At 52.1% G+C, this 26420-nt stretch overlaps 1 protein-coding gene across 2 annotated transcripts in view; it reads left to right on the top strand.

The window, feature by feature from the left end:
- CHRDL2 (chordin like 2) overlaps positions 1 to 24310 on the top strand; it is a 32819-nt gene extending 8509 nt beyond the window's left edge. Inside the window, exons 2-12 of one of the 2 annotated variants that reach the window (XM_006181582.3) lie at positions 3142 to 3254; positions 6986 to 7079; positions 8900 to 9042; positions 11256 to 11349; positions 13090 to 13145; positions 14924 to 15092; positions 16039 to 16233; positions 18790 to 18963; positions 19837 to 19891; positions 23374 to 23466; positions 24148 to 24302. In XM_006181582.3, coding sequence (XP_006181644.2) covers positions 3142 to 3254; positions 6986 to 7079; positions 8900 to 9042; positions 11256 to 11349; positions 13090 to 13145; positions 14924 to 15092; positions 16039 to 16233; positions 18790 to 18963; positions 19837 to 19891; positions 23374 to 23466; positions 24148 to 24238 — 1277 coding nt within the window. In that variant the 3' untranslated portion in view covers positions 24239 to 24302. Of the gene's footprint in view, positions 1 to 3141; positions 3255 to 6985; positions 7080 to 8899; positions 9043 to 11255; positions 11350 to 13089; positions 13146 to 14923; positions 15093 to 16038; positions 16234 to 18789; positions 18964 to 19836; positions 19892 to 23373; positions 23467 to 24147 lie in introns of both variants that reach the window. The other variant, XM_006181581.3, reaches the window with a different exon arrangement.
- Positions 24311 to 26420: the final 2110 nt, after the last annotated feature.

The raw sequence follows: 26420 nt of genomic DNA, 5'->3' as shown, positions 1-26420 counted from the left end.
CCATCAACATGCCCTGAATCATGGAAGCTTAAAATGAACAACTCTTAGAACTACAACATCATACAACTCTAGAAGCTTCATTTTATAATGCAGTATAGGCTCTTAGAAACCTGGAATTCTCAAATCTTGAATCTTAGAAACCTAGAGCCTTGGAGTCTTAGAATTTTGAGATCATGGCTTCATAAACTATCTGTGCAGAAAAGCTTTGAAGATCAAAGTTCATCCCCGGCCCTTATTTTTCAGATGGGAAACTGAGGCTCAGAGAAGGAAAGAAAGTGTCTTCCTCAACGTCACACAGTGAATTTGTGGCACAAGGAACCAGAGCTCCTTCCACCAGCCATGTGCAAGGATGGGGCGAGTGCCAGGACTATGGGGATGGGGCAGCCTGCGGTCCTGGCAGCTCCTCCTCCTGCCTGGTTTTGGCATGGCCTCAGGCACTCACCTCCCTAGAAGAGGGAGCTCCAGGCAATGCCACCCTCCCTTGTGACTCTGACCTTGGAAACTTGCGGGGTATAGTGGGGTGGGGATTGTGGTTCCTGGGGTTGAGGGACAGCTAGCCAGGCCCCCCACACTCTCAGCTTCTGCCAGGTTGGTCGGTAGGGGGCAGGGGCTCCTGGCCTGGGCAGGGGATGAGACATTCTGTCTGTTTTCATGATCTGAGCAGGCGGGGAGGGGTTGGTGGTGCCAGCTGGCACAGGGGCCAGGCTACAGGGCCGCCCCAAGGAAGCTGGGACAGGGTTTCTTCAGCAGTGAGGCTGAGACCTAAGGCCACGGTAGTGTTGCAATCGCCTCCTTCCCTGGTCCGGGGAGGAGACTGAGGAAGAAAGACATTATTCAGTCCTTGGAGAGTTGGGCTGGCTCTGACAAGCACCCCAGCTGGGCCTGTGTCCCACCCTCTCTGCCAGTGGAGGCTGAGAGATAAACACAGCTCATTTGATACGGGCCAGGCCAGCCGGGCCAGGCCAGCCGGGGCCTTGCTGGGAACGGGATCTGCTGTCTGATTCCCCCTCTACTTTGGGGGGTTGGGATGGAGGTGGGGAGGGAACTAAGCTATGGTCCCCAGTGGCCGTTGAAGCACAGACTCTGAAGGCATCATGACCATGGCCTCAAATCTTTGCTCTGGGAGGCCCAAGAGGCAGAAGCAGTGCAGGGAGCCAGAGGGTGGCTGGTCTCAGCTTCTCACAAAGGAAACTTTCGAAGGTTAGGAACAGCCCTTAGCTCCTGTCCTCTGAGCTGTGTGCGGGGGGCTGCACTCCAGCCCACCCCAACACTGAGGGAATTCCTGCCTCGTGGGTGAACCGACCCCGCTACTGTACCACTTTAAGTGCGTTGCGATTCTGCAAGTTAAAATGTCTAAGAATGATTCAGAAAGTGTGAAGGTCTAGACAGTGTGTAGGAGGAGGCATGAAAGGCAACCTCTAGATTCTAGGCCAACCGGGGACCAAGAGAAAAAAAATAAGGAATGGGGTATGGTGGTCAGTGTGGCCGAGAGAAGGAACCTCTAGGCCCTGATTTTGGGCAAAAAGCCATAGTGGGTGAGGTGTGCTGAAAAGAGTTCTGCTTGGGAACCTGGAGTCCTAGGTTCAAATTAATAGCTGGGTGGCCACAGGCAAGTCACTCAGTCTCTGTGATCCTTGGTTTTCTCATCTAGTTTTCTCACAATCATGGGAATAGTCCCAATGACTCTAAAACTGACCAGATCCTCTTGAATCATGAACAGATGGTGAGGTCCATCTTGCAGGGTCATTGTTACCATAATTATCATAATAATAGCATTCAACTAAGTGTCAGGAATTGGGCTAAGTAAGCACTATCCAAGCATTATCCAATTTAATCCCCAAAACATTGATGTTAATAAGATAATTAAGTAATTTACATAAAGGGAATATTATCAAAAAATGTTGGTTCCTTTCTCTAAATTTCCACCTCGTTTAGTTTAACAACATCTTTATGGACATTTACCTTGTGCTGGGCCTCCCAGTTTCTCCCTCTAAAAGGGCTTAGATTATTCTTCAGATAATGGAGAGTTTTTTGTAGGAATGATGGCATCCCCTCTGGGTTGTAAAAATCACCAGGTACCTGTGTGGAGGAGGGTTGGCAGGGACATGGCCAGGTAGAAGGGTGGGGCAAGGGGACCTTAGCGCCTGACTCAGCCCTGACCTGGGGCTAAGTGGTGAACTGGTGACAGGTCAGGAGTGTTCTAGAGAGTTTGAAAGACTGAGCAATTGACTGGAGGTGAGAGAGAGGTGGAGGTTTCAGGAAAGCAGGATTGCAGGAGAGAGAGCTAACCCACATAATGAAACAAACTGTTTCAATCATTTTTAGAAGCATTCATCTACATATTGAAAACTGATATGCAGATTACAAAAATAATCCATTGATATGCAGTCACAGTACCAATGACTATATTTAAGGATATTTAAAAGTCAGCTTTCTAACAACCTTTCGCTAGGCAACACTTTGTTTTCCCAATTCAGACACTTTCCTCAGAGCTCACTGAGATATGAGGACACAGTGTAGTATGAGAGCAGGAAAGCTGCTGTCAGTGGCATTATTCAAAAGGTAGGTCACAGGGCCCAGAGAAGGTGTGTGTGTGTGTGTATGGAGGCAGGGGAGCAGCAGAGGGCAAGGGAGAAGAAGGTGCAGAAATGTAGTAAATAAATAAGCAAAATGGGACAAAGGAAAAGGAAGCAAGTTTAATTATGAGGGCAGAAAGAGCACTGCACTGTGAGTCAGGAGACTTCGGCTGCCATACCTGCTTGATAACTGACTTGCTGTGTGTCCTTAGAGGTATAGTTTACCGTCTCTGGGCCTCAGATTATACATCTAATCATAATAACTAACATTTATACCACAATCTAAATCTGTAAAGCACTTTCACTGCTTGACTCCTAATCACTCTGTGAGAGAAGTGTTAAGGTTCAGAGAGGGTCAGTGACATATCCAAAGTCACACAGTAAGTGTGTGGTCAAGCTGATTTTCAAACTCTGGCCCCCTGACTAGGAGAGCACATCCCATGGATTCTCTTTTGCCTGAGTCGTCCAGATGACATCCTTCCTAGAGCCAGAAAGAGGGAGGGATGAGGCAGGGACTTTGGACTGGAGTCTCCTAGAACTGACAAAGCACTGGTTGGTTTGCCAGGCCCAGACATGTTCTGCCTTTTCCATGGAAAGAGATATTCCCCTGGCGAGAGCTGGCACCCCTACCTGGAGCCACAGGGCCTGATGTACTGCCTGCGCTGCACTTGCTCTGAGGTAGGTTCCTCTGGCCACCTGGCCACCTGTGACAAGTATGTCTGAGAGACCTCTAGAGAAGGCACCCCAGAAGGAGGGAGGACAGCCTGATTCTGGGGGTGAGGAGCACTCTGGAACCAGGTCCCCTAGAATAGTGCTCTGTCAGCAGCAACTGAGGGACCAGGGGCCACATCACTTCACTACTGAGTACCTAATACGTAGGCATACCCGGGCCTCCCATCTCTCATCCAGCCTTCTTTCCTGCTGCTGCCAGCCTCCCTGTGCTCATGCAGCAGAAGACAGAGCCTTTCTGACCTGACCTCCTAATCCTTCCTTTCCTTGTGCTATCTCTTCCAGCCTCCTCTCTTGCCCCCCTGCCTTAGGATGCATTCTCCCAAGGCTACTGGTCCAAATATTTATATTTTGAGGCTTCGCCCAAATGCCACCTCCACAAGGAACCTTATTTGATCCCTTACCTGGAAGTATTTTCTTCTGGGAGGCCATGTAAGTCTCTCTGTCCCTTTCTCCTGATCACTGTTGGCCAGGTAAAATGCTTATCTGTATCTATCAGTCACTGCCCCTCCCTGATGGAGCCCTGGAAGCAGGTCTTCCTGAGCACTCACTCATGCCCAGTTCAGGGTCTTGCAGAAGGATGTACAAACTGGGGCAGAGACCAGATCTTTTTATTTGCCTGTCTCCTCCCAGCCCACCCCAACCCAGCACCCTTCACAGGGCCTGGTACAGTCAACTAGGTGGAATAAATGAGACCCTCATGTGGTCCAGAACTCCCAAGACAAGTATGGAGTTAGAGGATGGGGAAGAAGGGAGACTTGAACCCCCTTGGCCCTGGATCAGCTGCCTCGGGTCCAGCCCCATTGGCATGAAGTCCATAGCTCTCTCTGTCCAGGTGCTGGTGCTTAGGGGAAGGGTACCTAACTCCTAGCTGGAGCCAGCCCCTTAGCCCCTCTCCCTGCACAAAGCCAAGAGAAGAATGAGGAAGACCTGTGAGAGCCTGTCTTGTTAAAACAATACTCAGGGTGGGAGCAGAGAAGAGCTTTTAATGAAACACTGGGAGCTGGAGGGGGCAGGGGCCAGCCCCTCTCCTGACTCTGACCACTAAGGTCTCACTCCTCTGGATGTCCTTTCCTCTGATTTCCCCACTGCTTCTACTGTGTTGGCCCCAGGAAGAACCTGATGCCAATGGGGGCATAACCCCCCATCCCTGCCTCCCCTTGGTTTTCCTTAGCACATCTGAGGTCAATCAGCCTTTTCAAAGAGAACTTTATGAAATATAGCCAAAAACAGGAAGGAAACCATAACAGAAAATTCCAGACATATCATGCGGTCCAGTTGACCAAGTCCAAGTTTTGTGATCCAGTGAAGCTAATTCATTTCTCCCTCCCAGAGTTCACACATACAGTTTCCTCAGCTCGAGGAGCTATAGCCGACATCCTCCAAATACACCCCAAAACCCTCCACTTCTCCCCATCATCCCCGCTCCCCCTAATCTAAGCCACCTCCTTCTCTCACCCGGGCTGCTACACGAGCAACCCACAGGGTCTCCTCGTACCCCTTTCTAATCTGTCCACCAGAGAGCAGCTAGAAGGATCTTTTCTGAGCATGAAACTAATCATGTCATTCCAGCAGCATCTAAAACCCTCCAACAGCTTTTCGTTGAACCTAAAGTAAAATTCAAATCGCCTGCTGCGGGCTTTACACGATCTGATTTCTGCCTTATTCTACAACCTCATTTCCTCCCTGGGCCAACACTTCAAACTCATTTCTACTTGTTCTTCTACCCAGAATGTTCTTCCCCGAGATCTTCCCAGGAATGATTCCTTCTCATCTTGCAGTTCACAACATAATGTTACCTCCTTATGAGGCTTTCTCTACAGCTGTTTCTAAAATAGCCCAATCTTGTTAACACAATCACGTTACTCTGTTTTACTCCTATTATAAATGTAACATCTGACATGATCTTGTTCCTACTTGTTTATTTTTTATAGTCTGCCTCCCCCTGCTAGGAGGTAAGCTCCGTGAGAGCAGAACCCTTGTCTCTTACTCACTGCTATGGCCCGAGTGCTCAGAAGAAGACCTGGCACCCAGCTGTCCTGCAGTAAATATTGAGTGAATGACTGAGTCCCTGCCCCATCCACCAAACACAGCTCAGCATCACGGGAAGTACACAGACACTAGACAGTGTTTTCCTGCTGTGTGATCTTAGGCAACTTCACCCCTCAGTGGCTCTCTTCTCCTTTTGAAAGTGTGGATAATAATGCCCACCTCTAGGACTGTTGAGATGAAGTGAGCTGATACATTTTCATATAACACAGAGCCCTTGCCTAGAGCAACCCAATAAATGGTAGTTATGACTTTCCTGAGAGGCACCCTTTGGCTGCAAGGCCTCTCGCCTTGCCCCCTGCCCTTTCGCCCCCTAGCCTGTCTTCACCTCACTTCCTGCTGCATGTCGCTGTTCTCCAGCCCTTGGTTCCTTCAAGGCCAGAATCCAGAGAGAGATTCTAACTCTTCTGACAACACTCCACCCTAGGGTCTAATCTAAGGGGTCAGTTCACTCTCTGGACATCTATTAAGGATCCCTGTGTGCCTCAAGAAGGCCCCTTTTGGGGCTCAGGTCAATTCTGTGGATTCTAGGATGCCCTGATTAGTCCTTGTGATCACTCCTGGCCATCTTGGGAAGCAGTGACCCCAGCGGGACTAAGGCCTGGTCCAGGGTTCTCCATGGGGCAGGAGGCTGTCTCTGAGGGAAGTGTGGCTGGGGCACTCAAGTGGGCAAGGGAGCTGGAAACACACCTGGCAACTTCTAAGTTTAATCAAAGCCAGCGCCATTTGTTTAAGAGGGAGACCACCTCTCCCTCCCCTCCTGGCTCTCATTCATTTGCTTGTTTGTTCATTCAAACTTCAGCAGGCACTTGCTTGGAGCAAGACCCTGTGCTGACAGTTCAGAGACAAATAGACTGAGGTTTGGTCCTTGTTCTTGGGAATTCACAGTTGAATAGAAGAGACAGATATAATGGCTCGTGATAGCAGAAGGGAGAGGAAGGTGTGGGATGCCTGGGACAGGCTGACAAACTTCCTGGAGAGCTGGAAAAACCTCCAGTGGTGGCCTCTCCTTCCAGCTCCTCTGTTTCTGCACATCTCTCTGTGAATGTTTCTCTTCCCCTTCTCTTTCATTTGCTGTACTTGAAAAAGCCTAAGAACTTCGGGCCCCTCCTTCTCTGGTGCCAATTCTAAGGCTTTGTGCAGGGTCACTCACATCTCCTAGAGGTTTAGGGGGCAGATCACCAAGCCCTGAGTCTTCTCCACATCCTGTTTCTAGCCATGTTCCCATCCCTATCCCCTGCCCTCCAGTGTCACACTCCTCTCTTAAGCCACGAGGCTCAGGTCCAGAAGTAAAGGAACAAAACCCCTGAGTTAAAATAGCATAATCAAGATCATGCTGAAATAACCCAAGTCTTTTACTTGTATTTCTCAAACACCACAAAGGGACAAATCCAGTGCAAATCCAGGCACACAGTGCCCCCCTCCATGGTAGGGGAGGGACACGATTGGAGAGCCACACAACTGAGCAGGGGAAGGGGAGAGACTGGACACATGGAGTTAATCACTTTTATCCCATTGCAGGCTTAAAACGAGGACAGTGCCCCACAGTTAGGGTGGAGGGTGGTTTCGGGAGGGGACAGTGGAAGGCAACAGCTCTTTGGAAGTAGGACTGACCCCTGTGTCCCCTTCAGAGTGCCCATGTGAGTTGTTACCGCCTCCACTGCCCGCCTGTCCACTGCCCTGAGCCCGTGACCGAGCCGCAGCAGTGCTGTCCCCGGTGTGTGGGTAAGTAGCCTCACTCCTCCCCTTGTGCCAGCCTCCCACCTGCTCACTGACCCTTATCCCACTCCTGACACAGCCTCCAGCTGAAGGAGACCCCTGGAACAAGAGCACAGTTTCTAGATCAGAGCTATTGTGACACCCAGGTGCTCAGGGGAAGACATCCTCCATGGATCCCCAAGGAAGGCAGGGGCAGCAAAAAACTTCTCATTCTTAAGTAGCTGTGCTTGCTAGGAGGGAATGTGGGAAATAGCTGAAGAAAACGGGTGCGCTTGGCCTGCTGACAGCCCACATGGGCTCCAATCTCCCAAGGGAATGGACATGCCCTGTGTAAGTGGAGGTGAGTCAGCAGGGAGGCTCTGCAGGGTGACCCTAGGATTACTGTCCTGGGATTGGGAATGACCGAAGGAGTGGGAGTACAGATACTCTTAGATTCCTCCCAGTCCTGCGGTTCAGGGAGCTGTGTGTCCTGATGCTAAATGTCCATGATTTTGAGATTCTACTAAGAGCCTCTGAGACTGGGATTCTAGCAAGCAGAGGTAAGGGAAAGGAGAGGTGAGGTGGTCTGAGAAGAACCTGGCATAAGCAATTGGCAAATGAGAGGTGGCCAGTGGGAAAGCCAACCTAGAAGGCAGGGAGCAGTTGAGAGGAGAATCCATGTTTGGGCACCAAGAAGGTGATGAAGGGAGGGAAGCTCCAGACTCTGGAACCATGGCTCTGGAGACCCGTGTGGAGTATGTATGCAGAGGCGCTCATTTTCCAAGTGGGACCCCAGTAGGAATCTCACCATGGCTCCAGCTTGGGTCCTAGAGATTCTGGCTCTGGGTTCCCCAGGGAAACAGAGGCTCTGTGCTTCATCCTGCCCAGTGACGGGCATCTTGCCTCCTCCCCAGCTGAGGCTGACTCCAGGAGTCCTGACCACTCCTTGCTGACTGTGCCTTGGCTCAGGCCCCTTCTTCCTCACATGTTCCTTACTTCCTCTCTCTTTCTGGGACCTGCCCCTCTGCGTGTTCCTCAAGACAGCTCAGCCATCAGCCCTTCAGGAAGCCTTCCCTGACCACCCTCCATGGCTGAGTTAGGGGCTCCTCCTAACTTCTGTTCTTCTATTTGCCCTACTACTGTACTGGTGTCACCGCTTGTGGCCTGTCTCTCTACCCAGTTAGACTGTCAGTTTCTTGATGGGAAGGGCTAAGCCTTATTCACACTCCACTCCCAACATGTAGCACGGTGCCTGGTGCAGAGAAGGTGCTTAGTAAAGGTGTCCTGAAAGAATGAATGGTTCCCCCTTGGACCCAAGGCTTACCTACCTACCCAAACTGGCTAATTGGCAGGGGATGGGGAGGGGGCTCTGGTGGCCAGGGAATGACAGGACTTATACCAAGGACAGTCCAGATCACACCAGCTAACTCTACTTTTGTTCAGTGCTGTATCCCCAGCACCTAGAGCAGTGCCTGGCACTAGGAGGTGCTCCATGGATGCTCACTGAATGTTGGATGAACTAATGCAGGTCCCCATTCATTACTCATAGGGCTCGGTGGAGCTGAGGCTTCTGACCTTAACTTCTCACTCCAAACAGGGCCAGCTCTGAAACCGACAGGCTAAAGGGCCATGGGAGGGAGGGACGTGGTCAGACGTAGGTGTTGGAGGACCTCTTGATTCACTGATATGAGGGCTGGCTGGGAAGGCTGAGGCCAGAGCTCAGTTTAAAGGACAACATGGGATAATATACAAAAAGTTCAGTAAAGTGGCCCAGTTAATTCTGGCAAAGCTCTTAGATCCACATGACCCCTCATTTTCTTCCTCCTCCCACCTTTCCCCACTTGCAGAACCTCACACCCCCTCTGGGCTCCGGGCTCCCCCAAGGTCCTGCCAGCACAACGGGACCATGTACCAACATGGAGAGATCTTCAGCGCCCATGAGCTGCTCCCTTCCCGCCTGCCCAACCAGTGTGTCCTCTGCAGCTGCACCGTAAGACCTTCTACTTCCCTTTTGCACAGGCCTTTTGTCTGGGCCTGCAGAGCACCGTGGTGTGGACTATGGGGAACTGTTACCTTGGTCAAAGGAGAATGAGAGTGAATGGGCTTAGGGAGAAGGGAACATCTGGGGTTTGATACATCCTGCCTTTCTCTGGGCTTCTGCAGCCTCCTGAGCTGCCTTGTCACCTGGCAGTGATATTTGCCATTACTGTGGCCCCCAGTAGACTCCTTGAGTGGAGGGGACATACTCAGTTCATTTCTGTATCCTCCACTGCTCCCAGCTCAGAGCCTGGCACACAGATGTCTACGATGATTGTTGAATGAATGAATGAGTGAATGGTCAATTATCAATCCTCAGGCAAAGAGACAGGACCAGATGGTTTGTAGCGAGTGGAATTTAATCTGAAGCTGCTTAAACTCCCCTGCTGTGGTCAGAGTTGTGCTGAGGGACACACAGGGCTGACTCAGTAGTGTTATCAGGGGACACAGACTGAAGCCAAACAGGGCCTGATCTGGAAATTCTCCCCCTCCTCCTTGCGGGTGTTCTAGGCATGGCCTTTGGCTTGTCATCCTCACCCATGGGCTTAGCAAATCTGTGCATTGGTGGAAGAAACTCCTGCCCTCCTAATTTCTCTAATACCTGACCATCAAACTTCTCTGGGCCTCAGTTCCTCTGAGTGAGTAAGGGAGTCTGACCAAGTGATCTCCAAGGTCCTCTCTGTTTAAAATAATAATCTGACTCAGCAGCGATGAGGGTAAGAGGCTTAGACTAGGTATCAGACACCCATGTTGTAGGTCCAGCTCTGCCATGGTCCCCTGTGTGACCTTGAAAGAGTCACCTCTCTCGGCCTGCCTCCCATCTTCTCAGTGAGAGGATCCCATCACTCTGAGAACCTGAATTTTAAGGTATCTGTGCTGCAAAGCCAACAACTTACAATAATAATGACCATTTAGAAATCAACCTGGAGAATAGTTATTTTTGCAGGGCCTGGGCCTCTTGCAGTGAAATAGTACCCTGTACCTACTAGGAAATGTCTTACATTTATATACAGCATCCCAATGGCCCCGAGAGAAGGATATCACTATTCATACAGTTTAGATAAGAAAACAGAGGCTCAGCACAATTAAGCAATTTGCCTAAGGTCACACAGCTAGTTAGGCAGCAGAGCCAGAATTCAGACCCAGGGCCACGTGATTCCAAAACCCACATTTCTTTACCTGCATTGTGTCACCTCCTATGAAGGGAGGAGGGACTGGATAACGAGGAGGCTGTGGGAAGAGACAGAACTGACAGTGGTGGAGTGGTGAGAGCATTCTTATGATTCTTTGTCCCGTCTCCCTGATACTTGGGTCTCCCCTTTTTTCTCATACCTGTTTACCTGGGACTGGTTTGACTTCTGGCCTCATCTGAAGGATCAGAATCCTTACTTCTGAGATTCCCTGGAAAAGGAGAAGGGAGAAGACTTAAGACAGTATCACTTCCTCCCCGGTACACATTGTGCCTTGCAGTTTAAAAAGGGTTTTCATAACCATTCCCGCATTTGATTTTACAACCCAGATGGGAGTGCCCCTGTTTCACAGAGGAGTAAACTGAGGCCTGGAGAAGAGAAGTGAGGTCAAAGGTCATCTGGCCTCCCAACTCCAAGAAGGCCCTTTCCCCTGTAGTCTTGCCTTTCCAAGCTGGGTCCTGAAGTTGGGAACCTAGGGTTTTTAGTAAGAGCAAGATGAGCCCAAGGTGTCACCCACCCATCCCCCTCCTTTATGCTGGGCTCCCTGTTCTAGGCCAGGGGACAGGGACATTGATTGCAGTATGAAAAGCCTGAAGGCAGGGTTCTAGTCTGTTCTTCTGGGCTGTGTCTCTGACTTCAGAGGGTCCAGGCCCCTCCCCAGTCCCTCCCTCATCTATAGGATGGCAGAATCCCACCTCACTGACTTCTGGTAAGAGCCTAGGGAGAGACTCGGTATGGAAACGCTTTAGAAGCTGAAGGATGACTGTTACCTCAAGGCCTGGAGTGGGAGTGGGGAGGGTACAGGGACCCCCACTCTGAGCTGGCTGGGCCTGGCCAAGGATGCTCTGCTGCTCCCTCCCTCCCTACCTCAGAGGAGACTCAAGGCCATTGGCCCCAGGGCAGGGGCTCTCCCAGCCCCAAGGTGCAGGTCCTCATCAGAGCTCATCTCCCAGCTCCTGTTTGCTCTGACTGTCAGGAGGGCCAGATCTACTGCGGCCTCATGACCTGCCCGGAACCTGGCTGCCCTGCACCCCTCCCTCTGCCCGCCTCCTGCTGTCAGGCCTGCAAAGGTGAGTCTTTCACTAGAGGTGGCAGTGCCCACACCCCCACCCCAGGGACATAGTCATGGGCTATTGGGTGGGGGGTGCAGGGGGAGGACTCAGGGTTCACCTGCATGCAGCAGACCATTCCTTCCCCAGGGTGGCAGCTTAGCTGCACCCCCCAGAAAGCTGAGCCTGTGCCAGAGGCTGATGTGCATAATTTTTTAATTGTAATCCCAGGGAGCAGGAAGGAGGGGAAGGGAGAGTGAAGCAGGGAGGAGGGAAAAACAATGCAGGTATGTGGGGGAGCTGGCCTTGGCCTGATACTGATATCAAGTGTGACCTATTGCTCTAAGTCGTCTTCCACATCTCAGAAATGTCTGAAGGTGACAGAGGAAAGGGAAGAGTTTGTCCACCAGCCACCAACTCCCATTGGCCAAAGGTTCACCCCACCAAGGGTAATTCCCTCAAGCTCCCTGTCCATGCTGGGCTGCCCTTGGGAGCGGGAGGCAGGAGTGGGGTGGGGTAAGAAGTGGGGGTGGAGACATGGAGGAGGCCTGACAAGAGGGCATAGGCTGGCAGGCTGAGTCTGAGGGAAGTCTGGCAATGGAGGGACTGCTGCTTAATGCCTGCCACGAGGCGACAACATCCCTGCAATCAGATGAGGTGGAGAGGATCAGAAGAGGCACAGGAGAGGGGTCTGTACAGGCAGGGATCACCTGTCCTCCTGTCCTCCTCATGGCAGAGCTGGGCACAGGCCTGGGCTAAGAGCACCTGTGTCAAGCAGAATCCAGGTAGAATCTCTGGACAGAACAGAGAAAGGCAACAAACACATCAGCTAATGCAGGGCAAGCAGCTTGGGCAGAATGAAGTGCACAGGTGGTAGGACTGTTCCCTGTGGGCTGGGGTAGTCCAGGAAAACTTCCTGGAGGAGGCAGGACTCAGGGAGGGGTGTTCTCCACTGTAGACCGCTTCCCCAATGCTGGCATTGTTGGAAGGGCACTGGACCAGGGGCCAAGTGACTGGACACAAGTGACTCATTTAGTCCTGGTTTTTCAAGCTAGTTCCTACAGATTCTTTCTTCTCTCTGGGCCTCAGCTGTGCTGTGTGTGCACTGAGAGTTTGGCCTCGGTGACTTCTAAAGAACAGTCTGATTCCAGCATCCTGGGTCTTTGAATCCAAATTGTATGTGAAGTAGGGGTGATAGGGAGGGACTACCATTCAGGGATTTAGGAAGCCACAGGACTCCAAAGGGTTTTGGGTACTGGAACCCCAGGGAGTAGGTGAAGGAGGAGTCCTAGGCTGTTGCAGCTGTATGATCAGAGGGACCAAAAAGGGTAACCACCATAAGTATATAGTATAGACCAAGTCTGGTGACTTCAGGTGTGGCTGGCAGAGGCTGCCCAGGGGACTGCAGCTCAGCAGGCCATGGGGGTGGCATTCGGGACCCTTGGGCCATCCATGATGGCCACTGAACAAGCTGCTTTGGCCCAGCCAAGCGGTTCAGTCTTAATGGTGACCAGAAGGCCAATGTGGGAAAACTGAGGCAGCGACCCAGTTGTAGGGACTTCATCAACCCAAGGGTGAGGAGAGGCTGTAATGAGAAGTGGGAATGAGTCCCCACTGGGGCAAAGGGACCTACCAGGGCTTGGTGGCTGCAGAAGTTGCACCAGGCCTGGAAGGGGCAGAGCCTAGAGGTAGAGACCTCCATGGCTCTGCCAGCAAGGCTGAGGAGGAAACGGCTGACCTGACTTCCCTTTGGGTTTCCAGATGGGTCCAGTGAGAAATCAGCTGAAGAGGATGCCACGCAATCACATCGTGGGGTGGTGAGTGCACAGCTTTATAGACAAGGTGGGGAGAGGTGGCAAGGGGGCTGGTGTCCAGGGCCTAAATCCCATGACTCCAGAGCAGGTAATACCAGTTATTGTCTTCATTTCTCATTTGTCCCTTGGGTCGGCTCCATTAGCGCCCACCACGTTCCAGACCTTCTCCTTAAACGTCTATCACAGCTCCCACTGTGGCTGGTAGGCCAGGAGGGGTCTGGGAAAAAATACCACCCAGGGCAGGGGCAGGCCCCTACTTCCCGATCTCTCTCCTGGGAAACTCTGACACCATTCCATGCAGAGTCTGTGTCTGTCCTTATTCAGGCTGCCTCTGGGCAGTATATTCCCCAAGGGAGTTGCCTGACTTGAGCCAACCTTCCCCATCCAGCTTCTGAGGTACCAGTCTTTGGGGCCACCTCTCGGTTGCTGGCTCCATCTTGGCCCCTCTCGATCTTGGTCTAGAGTTAGGGGAGGCGAAACTACCCAGCTCTCCCTGTTTGGAAAGGAAAGAGGTGGAAGAAGGGGCTCATACGCTAACACACGAACCTGTCCAACATCTGTGCTGTGTCTACAATGTGAACAGCGCCACCTGCTCTTTCAACCTGGGTCACCTGGACCGTGGGGAACTGGAGGTCAGGATCCCCTTCCCAGAGGCTCCCCAGGGGTCTGAACCAATGAGCTCTCCCTTCTCCTCCACCAGCTCATCCTCCCTTCCCAGGCTGGGTCTTGGGCCATGGGACCTGACCTGCCATCCCCCTTCCTCCCTGTCCTCTCCATAGGAGGAAACTAAGTGAAACCCACCAGGTTTAGTTCAGGCTTAGCTACTTACGACTTGCTGGATGATGTGGGCAAGTCACCATTTGGGGGCTGGGCTCTTCAATTCTCATTTGCCTCTGTTCCACTTGACAAGCATTTCCTGGGAGCCTCCTATGGGCCTGGCTCTGTGCGGGGGTCTGGGACACAGCATCCACTCTGGGAGCTCTTGTGAGCTCAGTCCAGCCATCGAAGGACTGACTCAGAGACTGTACAGGCAGGAGAGGGCTGCAGAAGAAGGCATGTGAGTGACTCTGTGTCAGAGAGCAGTTGATAAGCTCTGCCCCTTGCTCCCAGCCCACTTTCTCCTCTCCCACGGCCTGGAGCTCCCAACTCCTAATCTCTGGGCTGGGAAGCTCCTGCCCACTTGTGCTGCCTTCACACACACCCTTTGCTCTATCAGCCCTCCCAAGACCTGATCTAGAGGGGTGGGGCTGTGGGATTTTGGATTCCAGGGGCTCAGGAAAGGGGGTCCCCAAGACCCATCATCTCTGGACAGGACCTGCTCTTAGTCTGGCCCTGTGGGATTCTGGGGCCCGATAGGATCTTCAGAAGGCATCCCCTTCCCCATCACCTAAATCTTCTCAGACAAAGAAGAATTTCCTGACTCTCATCTTCACTACATTCTCATCTTCTATTTCTTAAATATTAAGTTCTCCAGGTCCCCGATCACTTCAGCACCCTCTGCCCAGCTTAGCTCCAAGGCTCTGACTCTGCCTGCCTGAGGAGGGCTTGGTGGAGGCCAGATTTCCAAACCACTATCCTCTGAGCGTTTTCAAAGATCTATTGTCTGGGAATGTCTTCAGCCCCATCCAGATCTTTCTATCCAGAGCTGGTGCCATCTCTTCCCTGGGCAGTTGTGCTCAGTCATGAGAGGCATCCTCGGGCCTCTCCCTGCAGCCTCTGTCTTGCTGCTCCTCCCCTGGCAATGGCCCATCAATGGTCGTCATCCTTCCTGCCCTTTGCAGAGGCATTCCCAGGATCTGTGTTCAGGGGACGACGGGAGAAGGAGAGGCCTGGGCACCCCAACCCCCACTGGCCCCAGCTCCCCTCTGGGCTTCATCCCTCGCCACTTCCGACCAAAGGAGGCTGGCAGCACAACAGTCAAGATTGTCCTGAAGGAGAAACACAAGAAAGGTGGGGACTGGAGCCTCTGCTCACCCCTGAGGTGGGAAAGGGGGGGCCCTGACTGCTCCCTCCTCCCATCCCTGTTTCCCCACCCAGTGGTTCCCTCATCTCAACTTGGCCATAAGCTTGCAGACTCATAGAATGTCAGGTCTAAACCCCTTTTTGACAGATGAGGACACTGAGGTTCAGAGTATTGAGCTAGAGACAGAACTAGTCATGGAACCAGGACTACAGGTCACACAACAGTATTTTTCTGAGCACCTGCCATGTCTTTGCTGGGAATTGAGGGGCACAGAACAGAGAGATGAAAATGGTCCCTGTCCTCAAGGGGCTCAAAGACCAGGAGGGGAGACAGATAAATACATCCAATTATTATAATATAAGGAAGTGGTGGGGGAAAGTTTTTGATGAAGGAAGGAGGGAGCAGAGCTGGCCTGCAGGAGGACCATCAGGATGGGGTGGGGAAGGAGACCAAGTCGACAACTGAGGCAGCAGAGGGGGAGGAAAGGGGCCTCAGAGCAGGACACCCTGACTGGTGAAGCGGGAGGAGATGCAGAGGCATCTGTTCAGGCCCTCTTTGGTACCCTGACGCTGAGAAAGGGGAAGGGACCTGCCAAAGCTCACCTGGCCAGGTAGTGACAGCACTTGATCTCAGGTCTCCTACTGTCAGGTTATCCCTCTCTGCGCTCCACCCATGAAGCACAGGGGAGGACTCTCCATCTTTAGAAAGAACTTACTGGGCCCGTCTCAGTCCTGAGTGCTGAGATAGGGTGTGTGGGGGGTGGTGTCAGGGACAGGGGGCTAGTTTATTCCCTGGCCTCCACTTTGCAGGCTGTGTGGCTGGGCCAGACTGGCGGAGCAGGGGCACCCCAAGGCCCTACCCCTACCCATTATTGGACCCTGGTCCTGAGTCTGAGGCACTGACCCTCCTGCCTTCCTGCCCTCCTTGGCCCAGCCTGTGTGCATGGCGGGAAGACGTACTCCCATGGGGAGGTGTGGCACCCAGCCTTCCGCTCCTTCGGACCCCTGCCCTGCATCCTGTGTACCTGTCAGGACGGCCGCCAGGACTGCCAGCGGGTGATCTGCCCCACTGAGTACCCCTGCCGTCACCCTGAGAAAGTAGCTGGGAAGTGCTGCAAGATTTGCCCAGGTACAAAGAGAGGCTGGGGGCAGGGAGGGCCAGTGTGAGCCCTGGGTCTCTCCCCGGGGCACAGACACTTGTAACATCTCCAACATGGATGGGGCATGGACTCAGAGCCACAGGATGCAGGGTTTTAGAGGCACAGATTGTTAGAAGCAGAGCAATGGAAAATGCCCAACTTGTAAAATGTTAGACTTATGGAACCATCTAATGTTACAGATTCCGAGGCGCTCAGACATATACATAGAATCAAATAATGTCCTGGATTCTGTGAAGTCATGAAATCTTAGGCTATTAGGACTTTAAGAGGAATGGCCAATGTTTATCAAGCATTTACCATGTGCCAGGTAGGTATTTTGCATGCATGAAGTCATGCAATCCTCACCACAGTGGGCAGGGCAGGCATCTTTATCTCCCTTTTACAGAACAAGAAGGTAAACACCTTGGCCCAGGTCCTGCAGCTGTAAGTGACAGAGCTGGGACTTGAACCCTGGTCTGTCTTACTCCAAAGACAATGCTCTTGACCACTGTTGTCTTCCTTCCGTACTCATCAATATACAGGATAACTGAGGCCCAGAGAAGGGAAGGGACTTTCCTAAGTCACACAGCAAAGCAGTATTGGAGCTGGAGCTAGAACTCGGGCTTCCAGAACCTCCCCCACTCTCACACCCGTCATTGTCATTACCATCATCATCACCTCAACCCCTCCCAAATACTCCCTTCTCTGTGTGTTAAGAGCCTGTGCTTGCTGGTGTGAGTGACTCAAAAGACTTGGAGGACCTGATTCCTGTCCTTTGCCTCATGGGTGTATTTCAGAAAGAAAACATACCCAAGTGGAACAGTTCTAAGGCAACACAGGGCAGTGTGAGATTAAGGGCGTGAGTGGGAGGCGTAAACAAGCTTTTAAAAGCTATAGGTGGGGGGAAACAGGGTGGGCTAAGCTTCTAGAAGTCAGGTTTCCAGACTTGCCAGCTGAGTTCTTTCAACAATGTCACATGACCCTGGGATTAGTAAGCGGTAGGAGAGAACGTCAGAGTATCTCACTGAGAAGAGCAGCCTGTGACTGTCAACAGTAGCTGTTGTGAGGGGCTGGCTCCTTCCTTCAAGCCTGGGAGGAAGGCGGAGGAGAAGGTGCAAGTTGAGGCTGTGCCCTGACCACAGCTGGTTACAGGGCTGGATTAGCAAAACCAAAAGGAGAGGAACAGGGAAGAAAAAGAGGAAGGAACATGTATCGAGAACCTACTGTGTACCCAGTCTTGTACTATGATTTCACAGAATTCATTTAATTCTTACATCTCAGTTATTTCACAAATGAGATAGCTGAGTGGCTATGATTATCCTATCTCCACCTACCCTAGGACTGCACGTCAGGAGATGTGAGTTTGCATTAGCTGGCTTCCCAAATGACTTACCTAACTTACTGTTATAGGCTAAGATAGATTACTTTACCTTTCTGAGCCTCAGACACAGAGTTGACAAAAATACTTTATAAATTGCAAATCAAAACCCAGACATAAAGGCTAACAATTATTTCTAGAGTAATGTAAAACAGAGATGGGGTTAAGAAGGGAGCATGATGGGATGAAGGACAGGGGTTCAACCTGACGTCTCTGTGAGAGTGGCTTGAATTCTTGACTTCACTCATGGGCTCCTTCACAAACACACCTGGAGCTCTTGGGCTCCACCACCAGACAACAGTCCATTTCCCCTTAAAGATGTTGAGACAGTAGCATGATAGCTCTTAGCTGGATGTCTTGAAGGGCTTCACACCTAGTAAGAGTCTCAAAGGTGGGGGTATGTGTAGGGAGGGACTTAGCCCTTCAAGATAGTCAGGGAATTTTGATTCATGGGAAGTTCTGAGGAATGTCCTCAGAACATTAAAACGTTGAGGCTTTAGGACTGGATCTAATTTGGTACCAAAAACATTACCACCATCCCCACCATCATCACCACTGCCATCTCCACCCCCACCACCCACCACCACCACTACAGCCGCCATCATCATGATCACCATCTCGCCCACTCTCACACCCATCATCATCATTACTGCCATCGTCACCTCAACTCCTCCCAAACCTTTCCTTCTGTGTGTATTCCTTGTGCTTGATGGTGTGAGTGACTCAAAAGGCTTGGAGAATACGATTCCTGCCCTTCACCCTGTGGGGTTTTTTAGAGAGAAAATATACCCAAGTGAAATAATTAAAAGGCCACGCAAGGCCGTGTGGGATTAAGGGCATGAGTGAGAGCCACAAGCAAGAAGAGTTTTACAAGCTATGGGTGGGAGGAAACAGGGTGGGCTGAGCTGCTCCAGTGGACTGCCTGGAGGAGGTGGAAAGTGAGCTGGGCCCTGAAGGGTGAGAAGTTTTCTGACATGCCAATCAATGGGAGGTGAATGGGGGTGAGTCCCCCTCTCTCTTCCCCAGAGATCCCCTTCTCTTCCCAGGGGCACCCAAACTTTCCCAATAACAGCAGAGACACTGAGGGGGATGTCAGACCTGTGGCCCCTCTTCCTGGGCTACCAGGGGTGGGGAGGCAGAGCATTCATGAGCTCTTTGTCTCTCCCAGAGGACAAGGCCGACCCTGGCCACAGTGAGATCAGTGCCACCAGGTGTCCGAAGGCGCCAGGCCGCGTCCTCGTCCACACATCAGTATCCCCAAGCCCAGACAACCTGCATCGCTTTGCCCTTGAGCGTGAGGCCTCTGAGCAGGTGGAGATCTACCTCTGGAAGCTGGTAAAAGGTGAGCAATGGCGCACTCCCAGCTCAGCACACCTCTGGCCTGTCCCCCTTCCTGTGCTCCAGACCCCCCAAGGGCTTTAGGGGAGTTTTATTGATCAAGTGCCTCTGGCCCAGGAAGACCTGCCTGAGGCCACCTTCCAGGTTTAAGAGTTCCAGATTCCAAGGCAGAGGGAGACAGTGATTCTATCTGACAGTTCCAATAAGCTCACCCACTCTGAGATGCCAGGGCCTCGAAGTGCTCCCTCTCCTGGGGGAAAGGGGTGGTTACACTTTGTGAGGAGCCAGGACAGTCGTGCCTACCCCAAAAGAATAAAGAGCTGTCCACTGGTTGAACAGCAGCAGTCTGGGAGGAGAGATCTTTTCAGGCAGGAGGGCCCTCACAGCATCCTCAAATCCTTAAGGCTGGTCTCAGTCAGCCTTTTCTGTATCTATATGGTAGATTCTATCCCTCCAAGGTAAGTCACATCAGAATATATTTCTCGTTCTGTGAGAAACACCCTATTCAATAGGCTGCTCCTATCACCAACTGAAAGTCAAGAGGAGGAGTTTTCATTGATAAGGGAATTGCTGAGAGTTCAGTTTTTTGGCTCTTCCTGTAAAACATAAATCCCCTGGATAAAGTAAAACAAATTAAATCCTTTAAGTGGGAATTAGCTCTAAGGTCATTTTTCTCTACTGATGTGTTTGGCTGGCAGCAGGGGGTGGGGGTGGGGTAGGAGGTGGGGGGTGGAAGAGGGGTTGATAATAAGCATGATGACAATGATAACAGCTAATGTATGAAGCACTTTGGAGTTTACAAAGTGCTTTCACATTCATTATCTCTTTTGCTCCTCAACGATCCTGAGAGTTAGGTATTATTATCCCCATTTTACAGATGAGGAAACTGAGGCTCAGAGAGGTGAAGTACCTGGCCCAAGGCCACACAGCCAGTAAGTGGAGGACGGGAGCTAGAGCCCAGGTCTTGTGACGTCAAGATGCGGCTCTTTCCCTGCTCTACTCTGCCTCCTGTCGTAGGAGGAATGGACGAAGAAAGCGGAGCTGTTCAGCCTGGAAAAGAGAAGACTCAGGGGAACAGGACCGCTGGCTTCATGGGTCTGAAGGACTGCCCCCAGGCAGAGGGAGCAGTTGTGTTCTGAGTGACCGCAAGGGTCAGAAAACATGCAGGGGCTTTGGTATCAGACCTGGGTTTGAATCCCAGCTCTGCCATTTCTTAGCTATGTGGCCTTGGGCAATCACTTGACCTCTCTGGGCCTCAGATTTCTCTTCTGTTAATGAGGGAGAAAGGGTTTTGGAGGATTAAATGAAATAACATAGGTACCGCCCCTGAGCAACAGTAGGCACTAAAAATGTCAGCTTCCTTCTCACCCCACATCATCCATCAGTTAGAATTACAGAGAAGCAGATTTCAGTCAGTGAGAGGTAGCACCTTCTTAATCTTAGAGCCTTCCTGCAGTGAAGAGAGGGGCATGCTCCATCCAGGGAAGTGTGCAGGCAAGGGCTAGGTGGGGCTTCTGCCAGTGGCTGAGTAGATTCAGTAACCCCCATAATTGTTTTGAATCTTAAGGTTCCATCAGTGTCTGGCCAGGTGGGGCTGCATGTTTACACTCAGCCTCCCTCCAGCCCCTGTCAGGTGCTGGGACCACAGAGTAACAAGTCTAGCCTCTGTCCTCAGGAGCTCAGGGCTCCGGGCCCTGGGTACAGCGGCACTCCCTGGGAGCTGAGCTGGTCAGGGAAGGCTTCATGGAAGATGGGCCTGGGCTGGACAGGATTTAGAAAGGCAAGAGGGGCACACTGCAGGCAGGCTGGCAGAGACAGCCTCAAATTCAGGCTCCAGAGCCCACGCTTATATGCCTGGGGCTCTGTGATTGGTGCGTAGCAGGTGCTATGTAACGTGCTTCACTTCATCCACATAAGAGACCTGAGGGTTATGTATTAATGCCCCATTTTGCAGATAAGAAAACTGAGTCTGAGAGGTAAAATGACTTGCTCAAAATCACACAGTTTAAGCAGGCAAGCAAAGATTCAAATCCGGGTCTGGCTGTCCCCAGTGCCATCTCCACAAAGGTGACCTTATGCTTTTAGTGAGGGGCCTGAGGAAGGCCCAGGTTGGCAGAGAGGGAGGTCATAACTCAAGGCCAAATCTCATTACCACTGGCCTCGCAAAAAGGAACAAGGTTGGATGGGGGGGCTCTTCCACTTCACAGTGCCAGGCCCTGCCCTCCTGTCACTAGCAAACCTCCCTGCCACCTCCTGAGCCTTCGGGTGGCTGAAATGCCCCTCAGCCTCCCCATTACCTCCCTGTCCCAGGCCATGGGAGTCAAAGCAAACCCTCCCAAGATCCAGTTGTCAGTGGGAAACCTTTACTATGTCCTCACCCAGACACGTGGAAACAGCAGATCTTGGGGGCCAGGAGAGGAAGAGGAGAATTGGCCTGGAGACGAAGTGAGCATGTGGACACTGAAAGCTGTGCTGAGAGAGGCCGCACCACAGTGGGGCCAGTCGCAGGCCCCAGAGTCTGAGCAGAGAGTTGGGGATTAGGGTTAAGGGCGTTTTAGATTCTGGAATTTCAGAGCAGAAGGGACCTCAGGGGTCTCGATTCCTAATCTTGCCCGGGAAAGAAGTCCCCCTGCAGCATCCCTGATGGTCTCTAGCCCCTGACTGCACACACCCCCACCCTACCTCCAGACAGCTGATTCACTTACCATTCTGGGAATGGCTCCACCCTGAGGGGGCCCTTCACACTAAGCTGAGCCTGTCTTATCTATTGGCACTCACCCACCACTGCCACCTTTGCCATGGGGACACACAGGGACCAGCCGCTCTCAGGCCTAGCATGCCCTTCAAAGAGCAAGAGGGACAACCTTGACCCTTAGGCAAGCTCTTGATTCCAGGCCCAAGGGCTCGGACCTTTCAGTCAGGCATTTAGGCTACAGTGAGGGGACCTGCCCTCACCCTATCACCTTCTCTCCAATTTGTGTGCTGGGACTGGTGCAGTGGCAGACCTGGGGCAGAAGGACCTATCCCCATCTCATGCTTGTGATGTAGCCTGGGCCTTTCGAGTGAGTCTGTCCCATATTCTGGTCCTTGGCAACTGGGTTGGGGGCCTGAGGCTTCCTGGACCTCAGTCCTAGGACCAGTGCCATCTGTTCCCCTCAGTGGGATCCCACTCAGATTCCCATAAGCAAGGCCAGCTCTTGGTTTTCCTGAGGGCGGTGCTGGCCTAGCAGAGGCCTTGCTGTTGCATCTGTTCTTTCTGGCCACAGCCCCTGCTGGTAACAGCTGGCACGACCTCATAGCCCATGTACTCAGGGCCTCTGTGCCATGTGTGGTGCCTGTGGCCAGCTCCCCAGGGGATGCAAACATCAAGGAGATCCAGCTAATACCTCATTCCCCCTCAGGGCCTGGCCTAGACTGAGTACACATGTATTTGCTTATCCATCCATCCATCCAACCAGCTATCCATCCATCCATCTATCCATCTAAGGATTCATTCATCATTCATTCATTCAGCATAACTAATGTCGGCCAGGCTCAGGGGACCTAGAAAGGAAAGACCTCCAGGAATTCTGAGTCTCATAGGAGAGGCAAAAGTAGACCCAAATGATAGCACATTAGAAATAGGAACAATCACAAACAGAAACCAAGAGCTGTGGGTGCTTCCAAAGAAGAAATGATATTATAACTATTTATGGGGAGAGAGAGGATCAAGGAAGACTTCCCAGCTAAGGCTGGGAGGAGGAATAGTTCACCTGGTGGCAACAGGAAAGGTGTTCTGGCAGAGAGGGCGGCCTGTGTAAAAGCCTGGCCCCTCAGGAACATCAAGCAGCAGGTCAGGGCTTGAGCCCAGGCAAGGGCGCTAGGGGGGAACTGAGCCTTGAGCTGCAAGAGGACCTACAACCCTGGCACCTGGAGTACTTTGGTGTCTGCGGCAAATCACTTATTGATTTTTACCATACGTTCTATGCCCCACAAAAAGCTTGACCAGTCCCTATAGGCCTGACAGTTTTTCTTCTTTCCTTCCTCCCTCCTTCCTCCCCCGACCCCCTTGGCCTCGCGTTGTGGACAGGTGAGCAGTGTGCAAGCAGGATAGTGATGGTGGCAGGGGCAGGGAAGGGGAGTGACAGGGTAACAGGTATATTTTCAAATGACCACAGTCAGGGTCACAGATTCAAGGCAGGGTTAAAGAGGTCAGAAGTCTAGTGTAGTAACCCAGGCAAGACATGATGGAGCCCAAATGGGGAGGGTGACAGTGGGGACAGGAGAACAGATTCAAAATATTTAGGGAATTTAGTTCACAGGATTTGGTGTCTGGTAGGAATGGGGGAAGGGAGGGAGGTGACTCAGTCTGTCCCAGGTCTAAGTCACCCCATTTCACTGCCTTTCCTGCTCACGCCCTTGTCTCTGCCCTCAGGAATCTTCCACTTGATTCAGATCAAGAAAGTCAGGAAGCAAGACTTTCAGAAAGAGGCACAGAACTTCCGGCTGCTCACTGGCACCCACGAAGGTGGGATCCGGGGCTGAGGACTGGGGCCTGGGAAGAGAGCAAGGCTGGGAGCTGGGGCCTCTCGGGGAGTTCCAGGCTGCTGGTGCCGGGAGGGGGGCTGTCAGCCACAGACGTCAGTTCCCGGCACAGGAATCCAGTGGGCGTCTGGGCCAGAGATTTCCCAACTCAGGCGCTCGGGAGCTTGGGAGCAGGAAGGTAACGCAGAGCCAGCTGGATTCGGTCTTGGGGGTAAGGGAGACAGGGCTGTGGAGGAGGGGGTCTGAGCACCTAAACCCTGGTGCTACTTTGCCTCTCTCTCCTGGACCATTTCCCACTGAAGCTCTCCTGATCCCCTTCATTTGCTCTACACTGCACTGAGGAAGATGGACCCACATGGGTCTTCAGGTGGGGGAGAGGAAGTCACAGATGGGAGGGTCGCCAACAGGTGCTGGGAAACTAGCCCAGCCCCTAAATGTTGGTTGGTTGAAGGTGGGGTCATGTGCCAGAACCCACTGGGATATGGGATACAATGGGGCACTCACCTCCGTCCTCCCTGTGGGCTCCAAACCCAGGCGGCACAGTCCTCCTTGCCCTAAGTTTTCTCCATCCCAGTCACTATGCCTCTGTTGCGCACAAGTGTGCACACACACACACCAAACACACACACCTACACACACGACTCTTCCTCTTTTCTCCATGCAGGTCACTGGAACGTCTTCCTAGCCCAGACCCCGGAGCTGAAGGTCACAGCCAGTCCAGACAAAGTGACCAAGACCTTATAACAAAGACCTAAACAGCTGCAGATATGAGCTTTATCATTTTTGTTGTTATATATTAATAAATATGAAGTTGCATTACCCCTCAACCCTGCCTACTAAGTCCATATCCAGTCTCCACATGTTCTCACAGGGACTGCAAGACAGGCCTGGTTATTCCCATTTTATAGGGCTGGAAACAGAGATGCAGGAGGGGCAGAGATTAGCTCCTGTCCTCAAGGTGAGCTGTTACCAGAGCCTGGGCTAGTTCCCCAGCCTTCTGTCCCCAGCCCCCAGCTACAGCACCTCCCGCTTTTGTGGGCAGCCCCGCCTAGAGCTCTCTGGCACTGTACCTAGGAAAGGGGACTGACTCTAGTTAGCCAGTGGAGGTGGGACATGGAGCCTCAAAGCACTTTCCCAGCAGATATTCCAGGGATCCTGACAATTGTCAGCTCCCCTTTACAATGAGTATGCTGAGTTTAGAGAGGAGCAGTAATTTGCCTGAAGCAACAGAACAGGGTGGTAGCAGATTTGGAACTGGATGCCAGGTCTCTTGCTCCAAGCTAGCACTCCTCCCGTTCCACCGTGACCAATGTTATAAACCCAAATATTCTCACCTCAGAGGATTTCCAAGACTCGGCAGTTGGACTGCCAACCCTGGCACCACGGTCTGGGAAGAAGGCCTAACAGTTACAATTAAAGACAACATTAGCCATTTCTCCTGCCCACATGTACAATTCTGTACCATTTCAAAGATGTTTTAATGCTCAGGATTCTACTTAAGGTGAACGGTGTAGGAATTACCCCCATTTTAGAGAGGAGAAAACAGACATTCAGGATTGGCCAATGTCTTCCTCAAAGCCCCACAGTCATGAGTGGTGATTAGATGAGAACTTAGACCTACTGACGCCCAGACCTGTGCTCTCTGACCAGCATAGTCAGTCTTGGTCATCCTCTGGCCACGCCCCTCACCCTCAAGCTTGACTGAAAGCTGTGGAGAGATGGGTCAGGTGGTTTGTTGGCTGGATTCTGCCACCCGCAGCCACTTAGGGGGTTCTGACCCAAGCCCTGGTCTTGAAAGTGGAGTATCTGAGCTCAGAAGTCTGCTCAGTAGCTTCCTGAGGCCACCCTCACTGTGTAGGGATGGCTGTCACCCTCCCCAAACTCCCTCTGCCAGCTCCTGGGGGCCTGGTTTGAGAGTCTGGGGTTTGAGGAACATGGCTGGAATCTTCCCCATCTGCCTCTGAGTCAGAAGATGTCCAGCTCCTCACAGCCTCTGCCTGTCCCTCTTGGAGAAGACTCTTCATTCTGGCCTTGCTTGCTCACCACGTGGGGTTAACCTGGACATCCAGGCTGGCTTCAGAGCCTCCCAAATTTAAAGCATAGGAATCAGACTTTCACATGGTTAACTGGTCATCCTTCAAACTAGCTCAGATGTCTCCTTCTCAGTGGAGCTTTCCCTGCCACCCCAACCCCACTCTTGCCCTTGCACAGGGGGCCCCCTCCACTGAAGAATGGGATTGAAGGTGGGGCTCTGTAATCAGGGGCATCTCTGGGGCCTAAGGACAGGAATGACCTCCCTGTACACTTCTCCTGGTGTTGCAGGCCAACTGCCTTCGGGTTTCTCTGATGGGCTAATCCAAAGCTTGTGATGTTCACCCCAAATCTTTCCCACCACGGGAGGCATGTTCAGCATATCAGCACTTCCTGACTTTGGTCCAGACCTTTTTGAGTGTGTCAACACAAAGCTTGCCTCGGCAATCTCAAAGCAGCTCTCCCAGGGTTTTACATCTCTCTCAGTTGTCTTCTCCTTCCCTGTACTCATTCATAAAACACTTTCTGAGCTACACTGGGCTAGGCCTTACGCTAGACCACTGACACAGTGGTGGAGCTAAAGTCTTGAGCAGGAGATGAGGCCTCACAACACCATGAGTGCAAGGGCTGTGACAGCAGGGCTGAGGGGAACACAGTCCCTGCCCAGATGAGGGATGCTCCAGCTGGCTCTGAAGGATGAGCAGGGATGAGAAGAAAACATGGAGGAAGTGAGCGGAGGGTGGGCAATGGAGCAGGAAGAGATAGCTGCGTGGAAGATGAAAAATAGCATCTTACAGGGAGAACCACAAACAGCTCACTGTTGCTGGACAATAAAATGTGAGGCAAAGAGCAGAGGGAAGTCAGGCTGAATACCCAGCTGAGAAGCTTTACCATCACCCTGAGGGC

Source organism: Camelus ferus, chromosome 10, assembly GCF_009834535.1.
Source record: "Camelus ferus isolate YT-003-E chromosome 10, BCGSAC_Cfer_1.0, whole genome shotgun sequence".
NCBI lineage: Eukaryota > Metazoa > Chordata > Mammalia > Artiodactyla > Camelidae > Camelus > Camelus ferus.
This window is presented reverse-complemented; position numbering and strand designations above follow the sequence as displayed.